The following is a 22,887-nucleotide window of genomic DNA, read 5'->3' on the forward strand; positions in this document are numbered from 1 at the left end:
AGTAATGGAGGAGCCGAATAGAACTACGAACACACGAGGCAAAGCCAAATCTACGATGAACCAGTCTTCACGACGACAGAGACGTCCGCAACTACCAAAACTCCGATCACCAAGCGCTAATTCGGACGAGCCTGATGAAGCTGATGTCCAAGAGGAGGATGGCAGCTCAGAATCACAAGCATCAATACCTCATCGATCCAAACGAACGGCAAGGCAAGCTGTACCTGTGATGGAAGAGAAGATCGGATGGGATGATTCAAGTGATTTCTAAGTTATTCTGGTCTGATGTATACAGGACATCTGTAGACTCATTTGGGACGCTTGTTGTGCTCTGTCTGTATTGACTTACGGCTTAAGGTTATATTTCACCCTCGAGATAAATATTAATTGTTCTCTTGATAACATTTCATTCTTTGATTTATTCTTCAATTTGCAATCGGAAGTGCTCAGCATAAGGCAGACGAAGGACTTAAATGTGGGCATATAACCTGTAGTATATACTCTAATTGCTTTCACAAGAATATATAAGCATTCTTCAAATCTTTGGAGCTGGCATAATTGCCTCGGCGAGCGGCCAACGGTCCCAGTGTGCTGCCCTTTCAAGCAGTGGAACAGCCTATCTGGCGTTGCATCACCCTAGGAATTGTCTGAGTACATGACATAGAAGATTAAACGACCTGGCTTACACACCAGGCAATTTCACATTATGTATTGACCAGAATTTTAGTCAGAATGTAAAAGCAGCCAATCAGAGCAGCTTTCTCACATTCTAAATAAAATTCTGAGTACTTTCAAAATTTGATTTTGCCTCGTGTGTTACCATCATTGATATGTATGATTACTGTCCTCAGGCAATTCTCAATACTTCATCGACATTTGGTCTCCATGTAGGAATTATCTAAACCAGTAGAAAACACAGAATACAGCGTGTATTACTATAATAGCTGAACCAAAGGGGATGGACTAAAATATGATGTAGTTGGTTGTGATACTGATAGTTTGCGTGGGAATCGCTTGCTGCTAGCTACGTATGAGAGACAGAAAATTCTAGTATTCTTCTTTTCTTCCACCACACAGCAGGTCCAAGGTTGCGATGCTCGTTATATACAGGGCGACGGTGCTTTGTACATCGTTCACCTCTCCTTGCGAGCATGCCTGGGTCTGAGGATGCCAATCCCGGTTGATTGACTCCAGCTAAGCATGGGCACCATCATACCGCTCTGCGTCCTAGCAAATGAAGCAGTCCCAGTTAGTCGCCAACCGAGCCCCATGTCAGGCTTACACAGAAATATCGCTTCAACCAACCATGTACCCCATAGTTCATGCGTGAGGTAGCACTCAATTGCTCTGCGATGCGTAGCAGGAATTGGATTCAACTTCTCGTTCTTTTCTATGGGTCTGTCTCTTGCTCCTGTCTTTCGCTCCTGTACAGCGTCCACTGGCATTTATCCCGTAAGGGAGCGTCGTATTTTGCACTACACTGCTTAAAAGAAAGACTTAGAAGACAAAGTGTATTTTCACTGCGTCTTCGTATCCCTGCACTACTCGTCCATCCAATTATCCCAACTGTAAAGTCTGGATCGTCACCTGTGACTGTGTTCTAAAGCACACGAGCAGGGACGTTCTGCTTAAAACATCACCAGGACGATGACATGCCGTAGCAACCTACTGAGACTACGTGACCAGACGATCAAGCTTGGGAAAGGATATGTACCGGCAGATTTGCAGAGAGGCGACGAGAGTAACTGGAGAGACTACCCGCTCTTTAGTGCAATTCGCGACACGTCAGTAACCTTTTCTTGTTCTGACGCAACGATTCAGACTATACTCCAGGTCTGCCGTATTAGAGGATTTTTGGACTTTTTTTGCTCTTCGTGAGCTATTTGGCACGTAATAATGGAATTCTTCCCTATCAAATTGACTGAACCGCATTGTTTTCGACTCTGCTGTCTCATCCCCGAGTGTACTGTATTGAACTTCAATCTTGTGACCTATGGTGATTCTACGAGCAACTGTCAACTTCGGTAGTGAGCTGGAATCTTTACCTCTTCAAGTCCCGTTGCATACAACGATGCCGTAAGCGAATGATCTGTCCAAAATTTACAGAAGCAGAGTCGAAAGTACGCAACAATTTACTCGCATCCATATATCTTCGCTAATAAGCCTTCTACAGGGAGAACACAATCGCATTTTATATACAAGTCCTTGAAGCACAAGAGTCGAAAAGCGTTCGGAAAATGACGCATTTAGATCTGGCAAAGCTCAATGCTCATGTGGTCGGTCTCCCGATTTGGCATTGAACAGCGTGAGAATAATTATATGCTCCAATTCACACCTCGACTCGAATGTATCAGATGTCTCACAACTTCTACTACCATGGTCGGTACTCTATGCCTTGCAGTCCATATCGAAACTAATAGCAAGCGCAGGCGAAGCGAAGAATTGATGATGCTCATGCATCCAATGCAACTGACGTTGCCAAATATGCTACAAAGAAGGCAAAAATAGTAGGTGCTGGTACCACAGGTTAGTGAGACACCGCCAGAAGTCATGTCACTTATATGACAGGTGTATTCCCATGTAATTTCTATGTGTATAGTACGTCGTTCTGCGAGACTGGCCACTGCGACTGGCCTGGAGGAACGTACTGGAAAGGAAGCGGAAATAGCAGATGCTGTTTACATAGGTAACCGCGATTTCGCCAGCGGCGCTGCTAACTTGTTTGACATGTTTATCAGTCATCGGCGAACATACTGCAAAGGAAACGAAAATAGCGGCCGCTATTAACGCAGGTGAGCACGATTTAATTAATAGCTGTGTTACTCATTTGACATATATATCATCATATAATTAGTATCGACTAAATGCACAGTACGCCGCTTTGCGAGGTTGGCCGACAGTCGATTAGAGACAGGCCATGGCTCGATGAGGGAGACCGAGGAAAAGGAAATTAAAATTAAGCACCGCAAGTCTTCGGCCAAGATATTAACGGCGCAGAGCCAAAAGGGAGAAGGTGGACAGCCTGAGACATTCATGAATACGCCTGTCGATATATTCTACAAAGTACGCATTTTAATGTGCCATTATCAGTGCATGCTACATGATCACGGAACTGTATGCTCTCCTAGATTGCGAAGTATTTGACTCCGCGTGACTTACTGTGCCTTTCGCGTACTTCCAAGGGTCTGCGCAGTGTTCTAACTTCAAAGCAGACCGACAATATATGGCGTACTGCTCGTGAAACCTTCGAGTTACCCAACTGCCCTCCGGACCTGTCCGAGATACAGTATGCGGAGCTTGTCTTCGGCAAGCACTGCTGCGTGAGCACGCTGTCAACCCGAACAAATCCTTCGACTGACTGAGTACTCGACCAGCTATGCAACGCACCTCGAGCTAGAAACGTATTTTACGAGCACAGGATGAGACTCTGCGGGCGCTGCCGGGACGCGAAGCTAGTTAATTGCTCTTTATTAGCAGTGCATTGTTTGACACAGCACTTTACCAGGTTTGTTCCTAGTTTTAAGCTGAGGAAGGAATATGATATCCCTGGAATCCGTTCATTGTTATCAGGAGATGGAGGTGAGAATGCCCTTCAATACTAGACAAGGATTTTAACGTGCGCGTTTATCCTCGGTAGGTTACTACCGGTTCGACGAATTACGAAGCGTACACGACAAGCTACATGCCCTCACTGCGAGATCTTCAGAGCGTGCAAAATTTATAGCTGAGAGGAAACAAAAGATCGCGGAAATAAGGAAAGTGCGTGGGTTATCTTTAGTTCAGGGAGAAATCTACTGGTTATCTGACACGTTGATAAAGCATGTATCGAAACTTCAAGAATGGCTACGAGAACAAGCATCAATAAAGCAGATAAAGCACAGGGAGAATTGGGAAATCGGTAAACAGAGAGAATCTATGTGCGAACACAGATTTTGGTTCCTTGCAATCTTCTGACTAACTTTTCACCATTGACAATAGATTGGAGGCAAAGTTGAGAGCAAAGGGATATAGGAATGTGGATCTATGGATCTGCTATGATTCTCGAGACCTTTTAACGAGATGGCGTCGGATTATGAATTATCCGAAACCTCTCACAGACCACAGTACGTGGTGCAATTGTGTACATGCCATGAGTTTACTTATCGATGCGTATTTCGAACTAGTCTGGGATAAAATAGAGCCGAAGCTGGATGCACTTATTGCAGAGCGCCGAGTGAGACGCAGGGAATGTAAGGTAGGCGGCCCTTATGATAACTTCTCCAAGTCCTGAGTGACTGACACAACCGATCTCAAGTTTAATCAATACTTCCAGAAGTGTTGTTCTCAGCTTATTCACACCGACACTTATTAGGCCTTTCTATTCAAAATTCACCGCGCGTTTAGCTGTAATAAGCCACTGTAAGGTCCTCCTTCATGAGCTACTCTTGTATACAGAAAATATGCTAGTAAGCACTAGAACAAGTGTAACTCCTGTAAAAAATATCATTCATGTTTTAAAGCACATCGTTTACTTTTTATAATTTTATTTTGTATGCAAAGAGCGTAATTGCTCCTATACGGACCTCAAACTCAAAACTCGATCACACAAGTGCTCATTTTCTGAATTGGCGGCCGAGGGCGTCACCTACCTAGGAAGTGTACCTACTATGCATAAATGTCATTATGTGATTGATCTCAATCATTTTCGTGGGAATTTCAACCTACGTACGGGTATATAAGTAGTCTGACATAGGGTAGGGGAGGAAACCTCCAGAAGGGTTCACCTCCGGAGGTTATCCTCAGGAAGCTGTAGAAAGTAGGAAAAAGCGAGGATAACCTCGGTGGATAATAGTTACCCTCCGAGTATGTAATCATAGTACATAAGCACCAAATATAGAAATTTTCAACGCGCACTGTAGACATTGAAACTAATTGATTAATTTAAAGACAGAGCAGGCCACAAATAAATAAATAAATAGTTTATTAGATATATGTGCTTGTTGAAAACACAGATTGTACATTCATACTGTTGAAGCAGGGCATTGAACATTATAAAAAAAGAACTACTCCATCATCCAAAAGCGATCATTGTTAACATTGACCTCCGGATCTTCGTCTGTAGAGTCCGAGTCGTCCATACGTTCGAAATTCATAGTATTGGTTGGAATACGGAAGAGATGCAGGAAGAGTTGATAGACAGCTAGTAAGGTTTTGTAACTTTCTTCAAGTTCACTATGGCTTAGAATTACCACAGCCATAGCTATATGTGCTTTTTCGTACAGTAACTGTCTTCATTTCTTATTTCCTTTCTTTAAATTACATAAACTATATATTATATACTAGCCAAGTTACCCACATGGACATCCTAGAGAGGACCCTGAGGTTAAGTGGATAACCTTGGAGGATATCCGCGAGGATATCCTCGAGTGGCTTACTAAGGGGTTTCCTCCCCTACCCTAGTCTGACAATAGTAATCTACTTTTCTCTTCAGCACGCAGCAGATCCAAGGTCGCAATACTCGCCACACACAGGCTACCGGTTCATTATGTGCCGTTCACCTATCCTTGCGAGTGGGCCAAGGTCTGAGTATTCTAATCCCAGTTGATCGACTCCAGATGGGTCCGAACACCATCGTACTGCGCTGCGTATCAGCAAATCAAGCAATTCCGCAGAGCCCCGCGGCTCAGGCTCTCACCGGGTTGACCAAAGACCCCTCTTTATGGGCGAGGAAGACGGTTGATTGCTTTGGGATGCGTAGCAGGGATTGGGCGGGTTGTTCTTTTCCGTTGGTCTGTCTCTCACCTCTGCTCGGCGTCCACCGGCCTTTATCCCGTAAGGGAAGGCCTTCTATCGCACTTGCTGCTTTAGAGAACTTAGAAGACAAAGTGAATTTTCACTGCGTTTTCGTATCTATGTGCCACTCGTCCGTGCCATGAACATACTTGATTAACAGAGCCTCCTGACTCCTGACTCCTAAGTCCTGAGGCTTCACCTGTTATTCAAACTTCATGGTTTAGGGTCCGTATCCTTATAACCAAATTGCCCTTCAAGGGAGTCAACACCTGAAGGGTAGGATATATGGACCGGGCTCTGAGTAGGGACGAGAGTCGCGGATAGGGCATGTACCGGCAGACTTGCTGAGACATGAAGGCTAACTGGAGACGACTCGCCCTTTGGTGCAATTTGTGACGCATCAGCTATCCTCGTTGTTCTGATGTAACTCGATTCAGACTACTCAGGGTCTGCTGTGTCTAGGAAATTTTTGGAACCTTTAGCTCTTTGTGAGCAATTCCCACTTGATAATAATATTGTAATTAAGTCTTGGTTGGTCTATTGGTTTCCCGATTAGGCATCGATCGGTGTGAGAAATCAACTTTATGCACTGATTTGCATATATGCAGCTTGGAAAGTGAATGTCTCAGATGTCGCATAAGTACTGCTACCATCATGGTTGGTGCTCTATGCGTTGAAATACGCATTGAAGATAACAGCAAGTATAGGAAAAACGAAGGACAGACGATACTTATGCGCCCAACGTGACTGATGCTGGTAAACATACTACGAAAACAGTAAAAGTAGCGGATGCTGGCAACACAAGTGAGTGTAACTTCGTTAGAGGCCATAACATATATATACTAATAAATTGCATATGTAGTACGTCGCTCTGCGAGACTGGCTGACAATCGACCAGGGACGGGTCAATGCTCGACGAGACGATCTACAGAAACCGAGGAGATGAAAAACAAGAAGAAGAATCGCAGGTCTTCAACTAAGACATTGACAGTGCAGCGTCAAAAGAACAAAGTCCGGAAACCTGAGGCATTCATGAATATGCCTGTCGATATATTCTACAGAGTACTTATTGCAATGTGCCTACATCAATGCTTGCTTTATGCTCACGGAATTCTACGCTCCCCTAGATCGCGAAGTACTTGACTCCGCATGATTTACTGAACCTTACACGCACTTCGAAGAGTCTGCGCAGCGTTCTGACTTCAAAGCAGACTGAACATATATGGCGTACCGCTCGTGAAGCCGTCAAATTACCCAACTACCCTCCTGACCTCTTCGAGATACAATACGCGAATCTGGCCTTTTGCAAGCACTGCTCTGTGAGCATGCTGTCAACCCGAATAAATCCTTCGACTGACTGAGTACTCGACCAGCTATGCGACGCACCTCGAGCTAGAAACACGTTTTATGAGCACAGGATGAGAGTCTGCAGGCGCTGCCGGGACGCGAAGCTAGTTAATTATTCTTTATTTGATGCATTATTTGACACAATTTTTACCAGGTTCATTCCTTATTATAAGCTGAGGGGGGAATATGATATCCCTGGAATCTATTCATTGCTACCAGCATATGGACGTGAGCAAGCCCTTCGATACTAGACCTGGATTTTAACATGCACATTAATCTTCGGTAGGCTACTACCGACTCGATGACTTGCGGAGTGTAAGCAACAAGCTGCAGGCCCTCACTACGAGGAGCTCAGAGCGTACAAAATTCATAGCTGAGTTGAAACAAAAAGGCACGGAAAATGGAAAGTGCGTGGATAATACTTGGCTCGGGTAGAAGTTTACTAGATATCTGACACGTTGATAAAGCATGCATCGGATCTTCAAAAATGGCGACAGAACCAAGAAGCAATAGAGCAGAACAAGTGGGACAAGAAAGGGAAAATTGGTAGAGAGAGAGAATATGTGTGGGAATACAAACGCTTGCCCCTTACGATCTTCTGACAAACTCTTGTTGTTTGATCACGAATTCACGATAGACTGCTGGCGAAGTTGAGAGGAAAAGGTTATTGGGGCGTGGATCTTCGCGAGAGTTACGATTCTCGAGAGATTTCAGAGAAATGGGATCGACTTGTGAGGTGTCCGAGACCTCTCACAGACCGTCACGGTGGTACGTGATGTAATTACAAACATGACGTGAATTTACTTATCGAGGCGTGTTTCTTATTAGCTTAGAAAATTATAGAGCCGAAGCTGGATGAGCTCATACTGCAACGCCGAGCGAGATTTAAAGAATGTGAGGTAGGCTGTCCTTGTGATAAGTTCTTCAAACCCTCAGTGACTGACATAACCAAACTCAAGTTCTTTTTCGTACTTCTAGGGGAATCATTCTCAGCTTGTTGAATTGCTCACTTCAATACTTATTAGACTTGGCTATTCACGGTACGACTGCAATAAGCTACTGTTAGGCTCTTTCAAATGGTACCTTTGCATTAGTACTGGGATTTCGTACTGTGTTACTTTTGTACCGTACTGAAAAGATGTTTTAGCAAAATCTACTTGTATTATTACGTAATTGTTGCAATCAATTCCGTGAGTGAGAATTAGAAAGCACTGTACATAATAAGTATATAAAACCTTTCAGAGCCGCTTCGCTTTCTTTCACTCCTGCGCACGCAGCAGATCCAAGGTCGCAATGCTCGTCATACACAGGGTTACGGTGCATTATGTGTTGCTCGCCTCTCCTTGCGAGCGGGCCAAGGTCTGAGTATTCTAATCCCGGTTGATCGACTCTAGATGGGTCCGAACACCATCGTACCGCGTTGCGTACCAGTAAACCAAGCAATTCTGCAGAGCCGCGCGGCTTAGGCTCTCACTGAGTCTATTACCCCGGATTGACCAAAGACCCCACTTTATGGGCGAGGAAGACGGTTGATTGCTTTGAGATGCGTAGCAGGGATTGGGTGGGTTGTTCTTTCCGTTGGTCTGTCTCTCACTTCCGCACGGCGTCCACTGGCCTTTATCCCGTGAGGGAAGGCCTTCTATCGCACGTGCTGCTTTAGAGAACTTAGAAGACAATGTGAATTTTCACTGCGTTTTCGTATCCATGCACTATTCGTCTCTCGCACCCTTGCATGCAAACCACGAGTGTCTTGAAAAAGCGCTCGCTGGTCTCGTGTCCATCAAATCAATGGTGGGCACGGTTATAACTCTTATGTGTGTACCCCACAAAGTATGCATACGGAGTATCACTGCTTCATGCGTCGTTTTGGCGTATGGGGTGGACCCAACTTAGACTAAGTCGAGAGCGAGAGAGCATGGATAGGATATGTACCGGCGGATTTGCTGAGAGGCAATAAGACTGACTGGAGAGATGACCCGCCCTTTAGTGCAATTTGCGACACGTCAGTCATCTTTCGTTGTACTAATGTAACTCGATTCAGACTACTCTGGATCTGCTGTATTTGGACAATTTTTTGGAACTCTTTGCTCTTTGTGAGCAGTTTGTAACTTAACATTGTACTTCTTCCTACTGAATTGTTATCTTCGATTCTGTGCTGTCTTATGATCCCGTCCTTCAATCTCATGATCTCTATCTGCATTAGGGACTGGCGCGGCATCCGTCACCGTTGACCGCAACAACAACCGCGGATAAGCTTATCCGCGGCTAAAATTCCCACGGCTACCGCAGTAGCCGCGGTTAAGCAAACCTTCGCTCGATACCTGGTGTAAGTTTTGCTCTTTTAATTTTCTTATCACACTTTTTGTAGTTACATGTCAATCAATATGTACTATTAACTCCACTAATTAGTATGGGTATAACAACATTAAAATATACAAAGAAAAAATATAAATAATTGAAAAATTAATGCAAGTAATTGAAAATATACTTAAGAACCAGTAGTTTGAGATGTTTTAGCTTCAAGAATTGAAAAAGCATCATTAATATTAGAAAAAAGTGGGGTATCATTCTAAGATCCAACAGCCATTTGATGAAGGAGAGTTTCTTTAAGCCTGCCTGATCAAACTGGTGCACAGAGACATTGTAATGGTCATATGCTGGTGACTTCCATTTGTCTCTACTGGCAGCTTCAACACAGTATAATTAGCAGTGATACTTGGGTAAATAAAGTATATAATGCACCAATAATCTCTTCATCACTTAAAACCCAAACTTGATCATCCGTCTGATCATATATAGAAGTCTTCACTCTTCTCTGGGTTTTTGGTGCAGAAAGCTGTACAGGCAGAGCTTCTCCCGTGATAGAAGCAGCTGCAGCATCTATGAATGATGCCAGTGTGGGTGATGAAATGATGCCAACTGGCACTCGAGACATATTGTAATTTTGGATGAAATGAGAGTGAGGAGATGTTGGTGAATTGATTTGAGACATTTTTTTTGACTTTTTGTGTAGTTGAATTAACAGAATGAATGAAAGTAGTTGGTTTATTTTTTTCTACTACAATAATGCGGCTACCGCGAAATCTGCGGTAGCCGTGGGAATCTTAACCGCGGTTAGCATATCCGCGAGAATCTTAACCGCGGTGCGGATCCGCGGTTAGAGCTATCCGCGCCAGTCCCTAATCTGCATTCCGTTGACCCGGTAGTGAATACATGCGGCCTCTCGGGCCGCACTTTGGCCGTCGGCTTTGTGGATATTTATATGCTAGAACATAATGAGCGCGGTCACGTGTCGAACGCGAGGCAAGTTGAACTCCGCCAAGCGACTGACTGCCCGCCTCCTTCGTTCCTTGCTCTTCCCCCTCAACGTCCCCGAATCTCTGCCCTGACAGCGACGGCGTTAGGCCTGTTCGCTTCGCTTCGCAATTCCAGCATATCAAGTCAAGAACAAGTCTCTCAATAGAATGTCTGCTCACGTTCAAGTTCAACACGCTCGCGACTTCCAGCCTGGACTGGCCACTCGTCGTACACCGTTTGCGAACACTGGCAACCAATTACCCGTTGCTGCAGAGGTGGCGGCTGCGGTATTACCTCAGAAGGCTCACAAGCAGCCTGCCTCACCTCCTCTACCCCGGCAGAACACCAAAACTGCCCCTCCCTCCCCGCCTCAAGTCATCCGTGACACTGCTCATGCCGTGTCATATTCCCGGGTTGGTTTCTTAGGAGAAGTGTGTAACTTGCTATTCTGAGTCACATCCATCGGTCTCACAATTTTCTTAGGGTGGCTTTGCCCGAGTCTATGAAGTACAAGATCGGAAGGGTCAACGTCAAGCAATTAAGGTGGTCACCAAAGATTCTCTCAAAACGAAGAAGGCTAAGACAAAAGTAACTATCATTTTCACTCACCCGTACATTCTCTAAAATGACCTTGCACCAGTTGTATGCAGAAATCAAGATACACCGCTCGCTCAAGCATCCCAACATCGTTCAGTTCGGAGATTGTTTCGAAGACAACGAGAATGTCTACATGACCCTCGAGCTGTGCGAGGCAGGCTCCCTCATGGACATGCTTCGCAGACGTCGCCGTTTTACGGAACCAGAATCTCGGTTTTTCATGGTTCAACTTATTGGAGCGTGCCATTACATGCACACGCACCAGGTCATCCATCGCGACCTCAAACTCGGCAACTTATTCCTTGATGCCGAGATGAACGTCAAGGTTGGTGACTTTGGACTTGCCGCACTAATTGAGAATCCCGGGGAACGAAAGAAGACAATCTGCGGTACACCCAATTATATCGCACCAGAGGTCCTATTCGACACGGCAAATGGTCATAGCTTCGAAGTTGACACATGGTCCATCGGTGTTATTCTCTACACGCTCGTAATCGGAAAGCCTCCTTTCCAGACTAAAGAAGTCAAGACCATATATAAGTAAATGGTAGCTTTTTTCCGAATTATGAAGATCACTAATCCTTTATTGTAGACGTATCCGCGATAACGAATACGACTTTCCCCAGGAGCGTCCCGTATCATTGGAGGTGCAGAAACTTATCCAGGCGATCTTAACGCACGATCCCAAACAACGCCCGACTTTACATGACATCGTGGACGATGAATTCTTTACCAATGGGACAGTTCCCGGATACATTCCTCGCACTGCGCACGACAAAGCTCCCGACTTCCGACATATCAGCCGGGCGACTTCAAAGCTGAACCTCGACCGTCTTCGTAGACATGCACTTCTCGATGAAGATCAACATCCTATCAATGTGCCAAGTGTTTCGGCTAATATGAGCAAGATGTCTTTGAGTGGAACGGCAAATGCAAGCTCACTCAATTCAAGTGCAGCTGCGTTGGCCCAGCAAGAACGCGAGTTCCAGCGTGCAGTTCAACCAAGCAGCCCCATCTCAGCCCTACTTGGCGCGGCACGTCAACCGCTTGTTATGGGAGCCGGAGGAAATGCCAATGGGCGTGAACGTGAACAGCCGTTGATTCGTAAACTGCAAGCCGCGCAAAGAGAGGGCCGCTCTCCAGGCCGACCACTCACTGAGAGTCGAGCTTCGTCGTTAGCCTCGAGCGCAACAGGTTACGTGCCGAGCCGTGCACACACGGCAGACCTCCAAGACATCGAGGAGGAGAACGAGCCAGAGACGAAAGAAGAAGCGTTCGTTCGGCGAAAGGAATTAGAGGCACAAAAGGCCCGAATCGTAGCGCAGATGACTTCAGAACCTGCAACGAATGCAATGCGTCATGCGGCTGAATTAGAAGATATGGAGAACATTCCTCCACAGTCAAGGAGAGTTGCTTCCGGTGGAGCGAAACGCGAGCCTGTAAAGGATTTGCGAAGCTCAGTCCAGGCTCCTGTGAAGATGCATGGCTTTGATGCTGTTGCTCATACATTGAGCGTGGCATTCGATGCTAAGGCTAAGGGGAAGCTGTTCAGGGATCCGCGTAAGTAGATATGAAATTAACGCTTTCAGTCGCTAATACTATCATCTGCAGGAGCGGACGTGGATTTACCCGATGCAAAGGTCTTCATTGTGTCTTGGGTGGACTACTGTAATAAATACGGGATGGGCTACGCATTGACCGACGGGTCTGTTGGCGTTCACTTCAACGACAGTTCATCCATCGTTATGTCACCAGACAAAGAGTAAGTGATACGTTATATTGCATTGCTGCGTCTACTTATGCGGTTGTCAGTCACCTTGATTATATAACGTCTAAGCAAAATGGCGCGGCGTACACGCGGAAGAACTTCACGGTCAACCAGTACGAAGAGGGCCTGAAGAGCAAGGTATATCTCTTGAAGCACTTCGAACGCTATATTATGGATCGATTGTACGGCGAATATCCGTTCACATTTGAAGACGTGGAACGAGCGAAGGGCATGGACTTTGTACAGAAATACCTTCGTATGAAGCATGTCATTGTTTTCAAGCTCAGCAACGGTGTTTTGCAGGTAAAGTCGTCTATTTCCTTTGGTTCAAGATGGCACAGTGCTAATCAACCCTTCACTCCGAAAGTTCAACTTCTTCGACCACACGAAAGTGATCTTATCAAGTCGAGGGTTACTCGTAACGCACATCAACAAAGACTACGAGCTTTCGCGATGGAGTCTGAGTGAGCTTATGGCGATGGCGTTGCGACCCGTGTCTGATCCGGCCGAGGCGAAGTTGGTGTCGCGACTGATGGACAAACTCAAGTACTGCAAAGAGGTTTTGAATTCGATAAAGAACGCTAGTGGTGGGGTTGGATGTGCTGAACCTCCTTCGCCGGGTTCTAGTGGGGACGAATGAGCCGGTAGGGCTGATACGTCTTTTCCTTATTAGAAGCTACCTTTCATGTCTCTCCCTCTCTCATACACTTCTTCGTTGTTCTTTTTCGTCTCCCTCGCAAAGTCCATACATATGTATCATACACGTGCATCGATCTGTCCTGTACGTTCAGCGTTAGGCTGCTCGTTCGCATTTTCCCCTACCATTCCGCTTTCATCATGCTCATGAACCTTGACATGCATCAGAGACGATACTTAGCAATAGTCCCTAGTTTTGTGTCTCGGTAGTGTGTCCATACATAAGTACTGTTTTCTTCCTTCAAATTTTCTGTTTTTCTTTTCTCTAGCTATAGCCCAATTGTCTTTTTTTGTGATCATATTTATTGCCTTGGTAGAGGCGATGGAGGAACTTTTGTCTGTATCCCTGACTTGCAAAATGATAATAGATTCAATGCTTGGCTGTGCCTTGTGTTTTTCCTCAATCTCGATTATACAGGTGGTTCCCAAAAGTCTTCGGCCCCCCTGTTTTTGGAAAGTGATCGACGCTTTTCAGTAATCTAGTTTTTTTAAGTTGAAATATAAAGATATCCTGGCCAACTATATACTGTAAAAATAAATATGAATCATTATCTACTGCAAAGTAGTAAAAAATCTGCTTACATGTTGTAAGAGAGTGTGTATAAATGCTAGGTTGTTGTCTCTGGTGTAAGGTGTACAGTAAGGATCGACATGTCTCTTTTGAAGCAAACAGAGACGCGTCAGAAATACATAGTTTCCCCCCTTTGTTTTTTCCCTTTATTTTGTTGCAAAAGTCTTTGGATGATATGGATAATGTCAAAGTATTGTTAATTTTAAAGTGTATATTATCAAGTAAAACTAAGTAAAAATTGTGCAATTAGTTGGGTCAGACAATTGTGCTGATCACTTTCCATATACAGGGGGGCCGAAGACTTTTGGGAACCGCCTATTACATAATGTAATGAGTCGTCGATCTTCCTACCAAATATATTCACCGTTTAAGTTAAATGAACCATGACGTCCTTACATTGTTACAACTCCGCTCAGTGTTCAGTGCCGTAACGTTGTTGCTCTTGCTCTTTAACTTGCTCTCATCTTATGACAAGTTTATGGCGATGTTGTCGGAATGGCAAGCAGTTCATCTCACTCACCTCGTTATACTAGTTCTACTTCAAGGTCTGGTTCACCCAGTCTTAGAGCGATGACTGCGAGTGCGGGTGCGACTACACCGACGTCGACGTCGATGTCGCGTGTTGCTGAGGCGGTTCAGGTCGCTCCGTATTTGACGCATGTTGTAAGACATCATGGTATGTGATCGTATGTTACATATTATCATAGAAATGTTGAGAGTAGTATTGTTAGGACAAGTGACGTTGATACCTCCTGAGAATACGGGGAGGATACGGAAGGGGAAGGTGAAGAAGAAACTGCAGCGGCCGGGGGTTGCGAGAGTGGAGAACTCGAGTCCTTCTTTGAATGATTTGAGTGCTATTGTTGCTGCTGGGCCGTCGACTTCTGCGTCCCGGTCAAGGCCCCAGACTCCGAGACCACAGACTCCGAGGCAGAGACCGAGACCGGCTTCTTCGAATTCGTTTCGAAGTCCTTCCTCCCGAACGGATGGGAGTAGCAGCAGACCGGGTAGTGGTGTTAATGGTGTTCATGCGAGGTCGAGGAGTTATCAAGATGGTGGGTTGGCTAAATTCGACTCTGTCTCTAAAATGAGGTCTCGTTCGTTGAATTTTTGGTTGCTTATGTCTTTTACTTTAAATAATAGATTTGCGCATCCCGGACTTCCCACCACCTTCGTTTGAAGAAGCAATGCTTGCAACTCCATCTACAAGGAACTCTACTCCGGGTTCGGAGGTGGAACGACCTCCTTCAGCAGAGCGTACTGCTACTCCGTCGTCAGTTCGAGATGTACCCCGGGAGCAACCTCCCCATCCAATCCAGGCCAACCAAGAGACGTCACCTCCCTCCCGGGAAATCGAACCCCCAAGCCCGAGCTCCTCTCATTCTTCACTTGAAGAAGCAGCTGAACGAGGCCGTCAGTCCATATGGGAGGATGACCGAGAAGCTGGGTATAGTCTAGAGGAAAGGGTGAAGAGGGAACTGGAACGACGAAGACTGGCGGAGAGTCTTCCGACGGCACCCCTGATGCGAATTTTTGAGCAGATCAACGGTCATGCAGATCAGACAGCCGTTCCGCAGATGCTCAATATCACCGGAGAATGCACCTTGTTGAAGGAAATGGACTCAACTAGTCCTTCGACGGATGAAACGAGTCAAGAAATAGTTGTTCCAAGTCGCAGTTCGCAGGAACGTCGTGATTCTCCTGCCGCTGTGCCATCAACAAGTTCCGATAGCGTAGGAAATGAGGGTCAATCTCCTGGCATTGTCGCAGAGGAAAGTTCCTCCCAACGCATACCGTCACGAAAAGGGAAGGAAAGAGAAGTTGTTCCTGACGAGCCGATCGTTGGCAATGAACTTTCGGACAGCTATCCCAGCGATCAGCCCCAAGGAAGTACGCTTTCAAGAATTCGAGACGTGTTGAACTCTCCACTTTGGCCTCAGCAGCAAAATTCGAACCCTATCACGGACTCTGTTTCTGTATCTCCACGAGCTTCTTCGATTTGTGTAGAACGGGAGCCTCCTGATTTACCACCTCCACATCAGCATCTGTCTTCACAGCCCATTGTATCAAATAGCACCGACGATCCCAGCAATACTCATGCATTGACAACTCCTGCACCATCATCGCCATTTCAATCGGATGTCTCAAATCATGTATCTATAACACCATCTTCATTATCATCTTCAGTTTCACCTTCAGACTCTCTTAATCCTCAACCTCCTCACAGCTCTCGTCCTCTACCAATCCCTCCCGGTCCTTCGCCATCTATCTCCGCTCCAGATCCTTTACCAGCTCGCCGTGCCCCACCTCCTGTACTCCGTCCCGGAACTTCGGTCCGCGAACGAGTATCTGCGTTCGAGTCTTTGACGAATAGGCCTGTACCACCGCCTCCACCAGTGAGAATGGTTATTAGACGACCTCCACCGCCTGTGCCAGGTCCTTTGGATATCTCGGGTGCGCAAGGTGGGGTTGCAATCCAAACGCGGCAACAGCGGGGGTCTATTGGTACAGAATCTGATGGCACGATCGTTGCTGAGCAGCAACAAGATGTCAATGCTCCATGTCTACCCCACCGTCGGAGGCCGCCTCCAGTCCCTACGCATCGAAGAAAGGAAATAGATGGTGTTAAGCCTGATGTTTTTACACTCGGACGACGGACATCAGACACGAAAGTGGAAACGGAGATTCCGTCGTCCTCATCGACTTCCCGCCCCGAAAGCACGGTTGTCGCTTCAAATATATTGGAAGCAACGGATCTAGTTTGCGGGCGAGATACGCACGATCAAAACGAGAGACTACTTGGCTTAACGACTCTGGTTGCCACTGTCAATGAGACAGTGCCTCTCGGATGTAACGCTCCGACGAGCGTTTCCAGTTTACTTTCCGACACTCAAACGAACCTTACATCCGAATCTCAGACCGAAGCTCTTCCTCTTGGCGATATGAGGAGCGAAAATCAGTCTCAAATAAATATTAGTGTCGATGGTGCAGGGCATTCACCATCATCTTCTGTGACTGAGTCCCAAGGAGATCCTCACACTAGTACAAGGACAGTGGAAACGATAGACGATGTCGTTGGCAGAGAAAGTCTACATGCCTCAGTTCTGTTGACAGAGAATCCTCCGTCCATAGACGTTGAACAGCTTCCTGTTGATACTAATCTTGCAAGTACCGAAGTTACAGGCGGAGACAGCACAAGTTCAAGCCGAGCCGAAGATCCGCCTAGCATAATCCCACCTATGCAGCCTCTTCAACCCATGTTTACTGGTTTGACCGACTTAGACTTGCTCCTCGCGCGACTGGACGACCCGGATTTCACTTTCAGCGGTCGGTCCTATGACGTACGTATACTCTTCCACTCTAACATTGACGTATCCCTCGCCTGACATGTCCATTTCTACTTTTATCTGTCCATAGGATCTCCTACTTCTCGAAGAAATAATGGGTCCAGCAACAGCAACAGGACAGCTTACACATCCTCATACGGATTTTGATGATATTCCAATGGGTAAAGTCGAAGTCTTACGACGACGCGTGACAAAGGATGGCCGAACGAAACTCAAACTTGCGTTATTGGGTGTTGTTGTGGATAAGTGTGGGATATGTTTGGTTCAGTTTAAGGAGAGCGTATTCGCTTGTTTGTTGCCTTGTCGACATGCGTGAGTCCTTCTTGTCATATTTATCATTTATATGATTGCTAATTTTCTGTCGTTGCTATTGATGTGTTTCTAACTTTTTTTTAAATTTCTATTGCTGTTAGGTTCCACGATAATTGTTTGAGGTTGTGGATGAGGAGAGGAGAGACGTGTCCGATGTGTCGAGGTCCCTTATGTTACTCGTAATCATAATATGATTATCGATATACCAACGTGCTGGATTTTCCGCTTCACGCATGTCCATAAATGGTATATTTGGCTATAATAAGCAATTGCGTCTCGGTCTTGTACGCACAATCAAGTAAGAGGTGAGTATGATAAATCACCCATACCTAACATTCCTCAGAATTCATATATTGTCTTTTACTCTCTAGCTCTTCAGGAGTTCAGTATGAAATAGGTTTTACAGACTCTAGATGAAGATGACTATCATTCTATTTCGAAGTCGAATGTTAAGCTCGACCTTTGGAGGTATGCACTACACTGCGATCTGAAACACTTTTGGCATATTAGAATCAGAAATTTGGACACGTAATGAATTCGTAAAGGATGCTGAGGATATCTGTTCTAAAAACGAATAACACCGGGAACAATAATAGGCCGAGAAGCAGAAACTTCTTCCATCCCACGCTTAACAGCTGGACAGTGGGACGGTGACACGACGTCATTTCTATTTGTAGCCTTTTCACTCTCACTTGAAGACTAACTCCCACTCGCTTCAATCCTCACCTGAACTCACACGTCGACCTGACTAGCCATTATGCCAGTAACACTAGACACCCCGTTGTCGATTTACTCCATTCCTTTGGTCTGGTATACTGCGTTCTATCCGATGAATGTTAAAGTACGTCTTGTTCTGTTTCCGTAGTCCGAGCCCTGGAGAAGAGAAGCAGAGAAGTGTACTGACTTAACCTTTCCCTCCTCGCTTCGCGTGATTCAGTTTGCCTTGATTGACAAAACGATCGGGTACAACAAGTAAGTGATTTTGCATTTGCTATTTGTTTTATTTGACACTTAGGCCTTATGTATTTCGTAGCCTGCAGCCTAGAGCCAACACGAAACGCATCACGGAGGACGAGAAGGTCCCACGCGACGTTGCGGAGCGTGTACAGAGGCTCGAGGGTGCACATCTGGTAAGCTTAATGAGGATTATTTGATTTCCGATTCTCCTAAACTGGTTACCCAGAATGGAAACGAGATATTGCCATTGTGGATCGGAGCGGTGGTAAGTCGCCTTCACATTCTCAAGTAACCAGAAAATAGGTATGCCCTAACCATGGCTCTTTATTTTAAAAGCTCGCCGGTAACATGGCAGGAATTACTAATAAGACGCTGAACATAGCATCAGCTGGCTTGTACGTTATACTTTATTAATTCTCCATTACAAAAGAAACATATAAGAAATTCCATTTCCTAGCATTGCTACGCGGATGCTGTACAACTATGTGTACATAAATCAGAAGACTGTAGGCGTAAGCTGGCTTAGGTCAGTATCTGATCCCTGTTCTTGAACCTCGGCACGTGTAGTGAACAATAATCCAATTGATGTGTATTATTTTCTAGGACCGCCTTATTCTTCACAAGCATCGGTGAGTCCTTTGTGCTTCTGCTTGTTCATTTTCTAACGGAAGCCTCTACAGGCTTCCCAATGTACCTGTTTGTGAAGGCCGGAAACTTATTGAGAAAGGCTCTTTGAATTATCAATCTTAGTGTTCGTGCGGATGTAGAGATAGTGTTTCGAGGACACGACAAGGAAAGTAGCCGAATCTGGCATACGGAATAAGATCACCCTGTTCAGGTGCTTAATGACATTCTTTCTGAGCGAGAGTCAATATGCGGCACGAAATTCTGGCCCTAGTGTAAAGACATCATGTGAAAAGGGACTCAACAGTTCTTAATACAGCTATTCGCCTACGGAAAGTTAAAAGACAAATTTGAAGAAATGCTGACATGCACAATGTAAAAATGGTTCTTCTAGGTGCACGGCCACCCCTTGTGTTTGGTTAGGTCAACCACTTGAGAGTTTGAAAAACTGAACACAAGGGCAACCTACCTTATATGCCGCGCGTAGGGCCCGACGTTCCGCAATAAGTGCATCCAGCTGGGGCTCAATTTTGTCCCATACTAATAATAGATGCGTTTCGGTAAGTAACTCACAGCATGTAGGCAATTCACACCACGTACGACTGTCTGTGAAAGGTCTTGGATATCTCATAAGCCGACGCCATTTTGCTTGAAGGTCTAGAGAATCGTAACAGAACCGAAAATCCGTATCCCCGTATCCTTTTTCTCTCAATTTCTCTAACAACCTATTGTCAACGGTCAACAAGAGTTTGCAAGAAGGTCACGAAAGACAGAATTTGCAAACGCACATAGACTCTCTCTGGTTAGCAATATCTCGTCTCTCGATAATCTTTTCCTGCTTTATCGAATTTTGTTTTGTTACCCACTTTCGAAGCTCTGATGCGTGCTTTATTTCAACGTGTCAGATGATCAATAGACACATACCAGAAATAAGAATTATCGACACACGTTTCTTATATCTATAATTTTTCGTGTCTTTGCAAATATAAAGTCTACATGCTTTGCACGTCTGGTAGTGAGGGTCTGCAACTTGCTCCGTACGTTCTGTACTTTGTCAAGAGAGAGATAGCCTACCAAAAATAAATGTGTGTGTGATAAACCAGATCTACTAGTGTAAGACATGCTCACCTTCATCTTCTAACACTAATGCATGGATCCCAGGGATAATGAATTCCCATCCCACCCACCAAGTACAAAGGAACCTGACAAAAATTGTGCCAAATAAGGCACAAAATAATGAGCAATTCAATAGCTTTGTCTCCCAGCAGTGTGTACAGAGTCTCATTCTGTGTTTGTAGTACACGTTTTTAATTTAAGGTGCACCACAACACTAGTCAAGGATTCTGTCAGTTAAAGATATTGTCCATGTTGAAAGCCTGCTTACTAGGGCTCGGTACCGTACCGTATACGGATACGGGCCGTATAATACGACCCTTATACGGATACGGCTCGTATAATACGGTGCCGTATTTCTGAACCCGAAAACCTATACGGATACGGTACGGCCGTATACGGAACGTATACGCCATATACAGATACAGCGTAGTTGCTACATTTACCAAGGTGTAGCATGAAATGTAAGGGGCTACATCATTGTGATATTACCTCTTTAGTATAGAAATATTGAATTCTACTTATATTATGCCTTAATCTACATGAAATGTATAAAATTTGACTTATTGACATTTTGTTATGTAATTTAGTCTGTGATATTTGTCATAAAGTCGAGTCATGTGATGTACCTATATATCAGAATATATATCAGATTGCACATACTTTTACAATAATAGTGCTGAATATATTAGTAAATGCTAGTATAAGTGTCTGAACATTGAATACTACTTATTAGAGCTTCAGTATTATGTTTAGAGCAAGATTTTCTTTCATTTAGTAGCTGTATATTGTATACAGGCGTATACAGTCTGTATTATACAGACTATATACAGTTACGGCCTGTAAAATACGTGCTGTATTTTTGAGTCAAATTTTTTATACAGATACGGTACAGCACTGTATACAAAAATGCCGTATCCATATAATACAGTACAGGACCAAGCCCTACTGCTTACATGGCAGTGATTGCTGAAGACTAGGTGAGTTCATCTTTTATTACACAATGCTACATATGTGAGGGATTACCATATATAGTGGACCATACATAGAACCTCTTCACCAAAAGGGTGCAATGTTAAGCTTGGCTTGACACCTGGTCCACACTATATATACTGATAAATGTTTGTGTCCTAACAACATACACAAGAACATAATAGCTGTGGTAGATACAAGCAGGGACACATGTTACATGTTACTTAAAATGTTGTACCTACAAAGGGAGCTTAGGGATAGCACCTGTGGCTGTGCCCAGTTCAGCAGCTTTAGGGCTGGTGTGGGAAGAGGGGGCACTATGGGTTCTACAGTGTCTAGAGTGTATACTATAGGTAGTAGCCAAAGTGGATGGAGTACAGACTTACTAGTCATAAAAAAAATACAACAAAAACAATAGTGTTGAAAAAGTTGAGAAAAAAGACTATAAGACAATCTTGCTCAGAAGTAGGCTGTAAGTAAGAGAGGAAAGTTACACACAGCACTTACAACATTTATAGTACTGTATGAAAAGAGGAATGAGTAATGACAACAACACTGAGTGTCTGTTGTCAGAAAGCCAATAAGTAGAGCTTACTATAAAGGGTAGTAACAGAGTCAAAAGGTGGCTCAGTACTGTAGAGGATGAGTGGTGAAAGTGTTGACTAACACTTGACAGGACACTCTAGGTAGGATCCTCCCTCATTTTACTATTAATAGTGGTAGTTTGAGATTAAGGGGTGTAGCTAAAGACTAGGTCTGTATACTGTATTTTAGAAAGATCCAGAGGACAATCAGGCATTTTCAAAGCTTTGTAAGCTACACACTATATTTTTGCATTTTGCTTGAAAATCAGAACACTGTAGATCTTTCAAAGTATGAGAGAGATTCAGCAAGTCAGATGGATTCAAGTAATTTGTAATCTGTGAGAGCAAGTAGTCTAGTAAGTATAAAACATACACTTATGTAAACACATTACAGTACATACTTTGTAGAATGTATTAACAGGTAAATTCATGAATATTCCAGGTTGCCTGGCTTTAACTATTCAGCTTTACACTATTAATGCTCTGACTAAAAACATACATTACTTCTTTTTTCTTTCCATTGTCTCAGTTTCTATAGAGTACTCTAGTACACCTTGACCTGTCCTTATTCAATTGTCAGTCACTTGTAAGGAGCAACATACTAGGTATAGAATATGTATACAATAATCTACATGTCAGATAAATTAAATAGCTGAGCTACTAGCAAAATTGTACTCACTTATGTTAACAGTATCTGCTAGTTCTACTAGCTTTATAGTATTCTCTCTAACATTACTTGTGTTGGACAGTCTTACAGACTAACATACTACTCATATAGTAAGTACATAGTAATACATATTCTAAATGGGTGATACAGGTAATAGTAAAGTCAAACTTACTTGTATAACTAGTACATTACGAAAAAGTCGCAACAAATGTATTTAATAATAGCAAAAGTAATCTAATAAAATGATTTTATAAGCATTACAT

General features: G+C 44.3%; 7 protein-coding genes across 7 annotated transcripts; 5 read left to right on the forward strand and 2 right to left on the reverse strand.

Annotated features, from left to right (window-relative positions):
* Positions 1-2,237: 2,237 nt before the first annotated feature.
* FOMMEDRAFT_137196 (uncharacterized protein) lies at positions 2,238-3,954 on the forward strand (the record flags this gene model as incomplete). The annotated part of the gene is made up of 8 exons (XM_007271495.1): positions 2,238-2,276; positions 2,421-2,526; positions 2,600-2,686; positions 2,873-3,063; positions 3,129-3,320; positions 3,375-3,483; positions 3,638-3,759; positions 3,820-3,954. The coding sequence occupies 8 exons, from the start codon at positions 2,238-2,240 to the stop codon at positions 3,952-3,954; spliced, it is 981 nt and encodes a 326-aa protein (XP_007271557.1).
* Positions 3,955-6,786: 2,832 nt separating this feature from the next.
* On the forward strand, positions 6,787-7,091 carry FOMMEDRAFT_64412 (uncharacterized protein; the record flags this gene model as incomplete). The annotated part of the gene is made up of 2 exons (XM_007271384.1): positions 6,787-6,834; positions 6,900-7,091. Coding segments are annotated over 2 exons (240 nt in total), but the record flags the coding sequence as incomplete, so codon positions are not given.
* A 1,299-nt stretch (positions 7,092-8,390) lies between these two features.
* On the reverse strand, positions 8,391-9,409 carry FOMMEDRAFT_143353 (uncharacterized protein). Its single transcript, XM_007271496.1, has one exon. It carries the CDS (start codon positions 9,335-9,337, stop codon positions 9,014-9,016), a length of 324 nt encoding a protein of 107 aa, XP_007271558.1. The 5' UTR covers positions 9,338-9,409; the 3' UTR covers positions 8,391-9,013.
* A 1,174-nt stretch (positions 9,410-10,583) lies between these two features.
* Positions 10,584-13,750, forward strand: FOMMEDRAFT_114502 (Pkinase-domain-containing protein; the record flags this gene model as incomplete). The annotated part of the gene is made up of 7 exons (XM_007271497.1): positions 10,584-10,847; positions 10,900-11,004; positions 11,057-11,553; positions 11,606-12,573; positions 12,625-12,775; positions 12,826-13,084; positions 13,149-13,750. The coding sequence occupies 7 exons, from the start codon at positions 10,584-10,586 to the stop codon at positions 13,419-13,421; spliced, it is 2,517 nt and encodes an 838-aa protein (XP_007271559.1). The 3' UTR covers positions 13,422-13,750.
* An 810-nt stretch (positions 13,751-14,560) lies between these two features.
* FOMMEDRAFT_171216 (uncharacterized protein) lies at positions 14,561-18,236 on the forward strand. The gene is made up of 6 exons (XM_007271498.1): positions 14,561-14,724; positions 14,780-15,103; positions 15,192-17,389; positions 17,466-17,707; positions 17,809-18,012; positions 18,079-18,236. Exons 1-5 carry the CDS (start codon positions 14,619-14,621, stop codon positions 17,888-17,890), a joined length of 2,952 nt encoding a protein of 983 aa, XP_007271560.1. The 5' UTR covers positions 14,561-14,618; the 3' UTR covers positions 17,891-18,012; positions 18,079-18,236.
* A 198-nt stretch (positions 18,237-18,434) lies between these two features.
* Positions 18,435-19,528, forward strand: FOMMEDRAFT_23854 (uncharacterized protein). The gene is made up of 8 exons (XM_007271360.1): positions 18,435-18,548; positions 18,645-18,679; positions 18,741-18,837; positions 18,891-18,929; positions 19,001-19,059; positions 19,122-19,190; positions 19,268-19,293; positions 19,345-19,528. Exons 1-8 carry the CDS (start codon positions 18,465-18,467, stop codon positions 19,398-19,400), a joined length of 465 nt encoding a protein of 154 aa, XP_007271422.1. The 5' UTR covers positions 18,435-18,464; the 3' UTR covers positions 19,401-19,528.
* A 150-nt stretch (positions 19,529-19,678) lies between these two features.
* FOMMEDRAFT_162113 (uncharacterized protein) lies at positions 19,679-20,817 on the reverse strand (the record flags this gene model as incomplete). The annotated part of the gene is made up of 5 exons (XM_007271499.1): positions 19,679-19,696; positions 19,758-19,828; positions 19,889-20,013; positions 20,077-20,164; positions 20,673-20,817. The coding sequence occupies 5 exons, from the start codon at positions 20,815-20,817 to the stop codon at positions 19,679-19,681; spliced, it is 447 nt and encodes a 148-aa protein (XP_007271561.1).
* Positions 20,818-22,887: the final 2,070 nt, after the last annotated feature.

This window comes from Fomitiporia mediterranea, assembly GCF_000271605.1.
Source record: "Fomitiporia mediterranea MF3/22 unplaced genomic scaffold FOMMEscaffold_17, whole genome shotgun sequence".
Classification (NCBI taxonomy): Eukaryota; Fungi; Basidiomycota; class Agaricomycetes; order Hymenochaetales; family Hymenochaetaceae; genus Fomitiporia; species Fomitiporia mediterranea.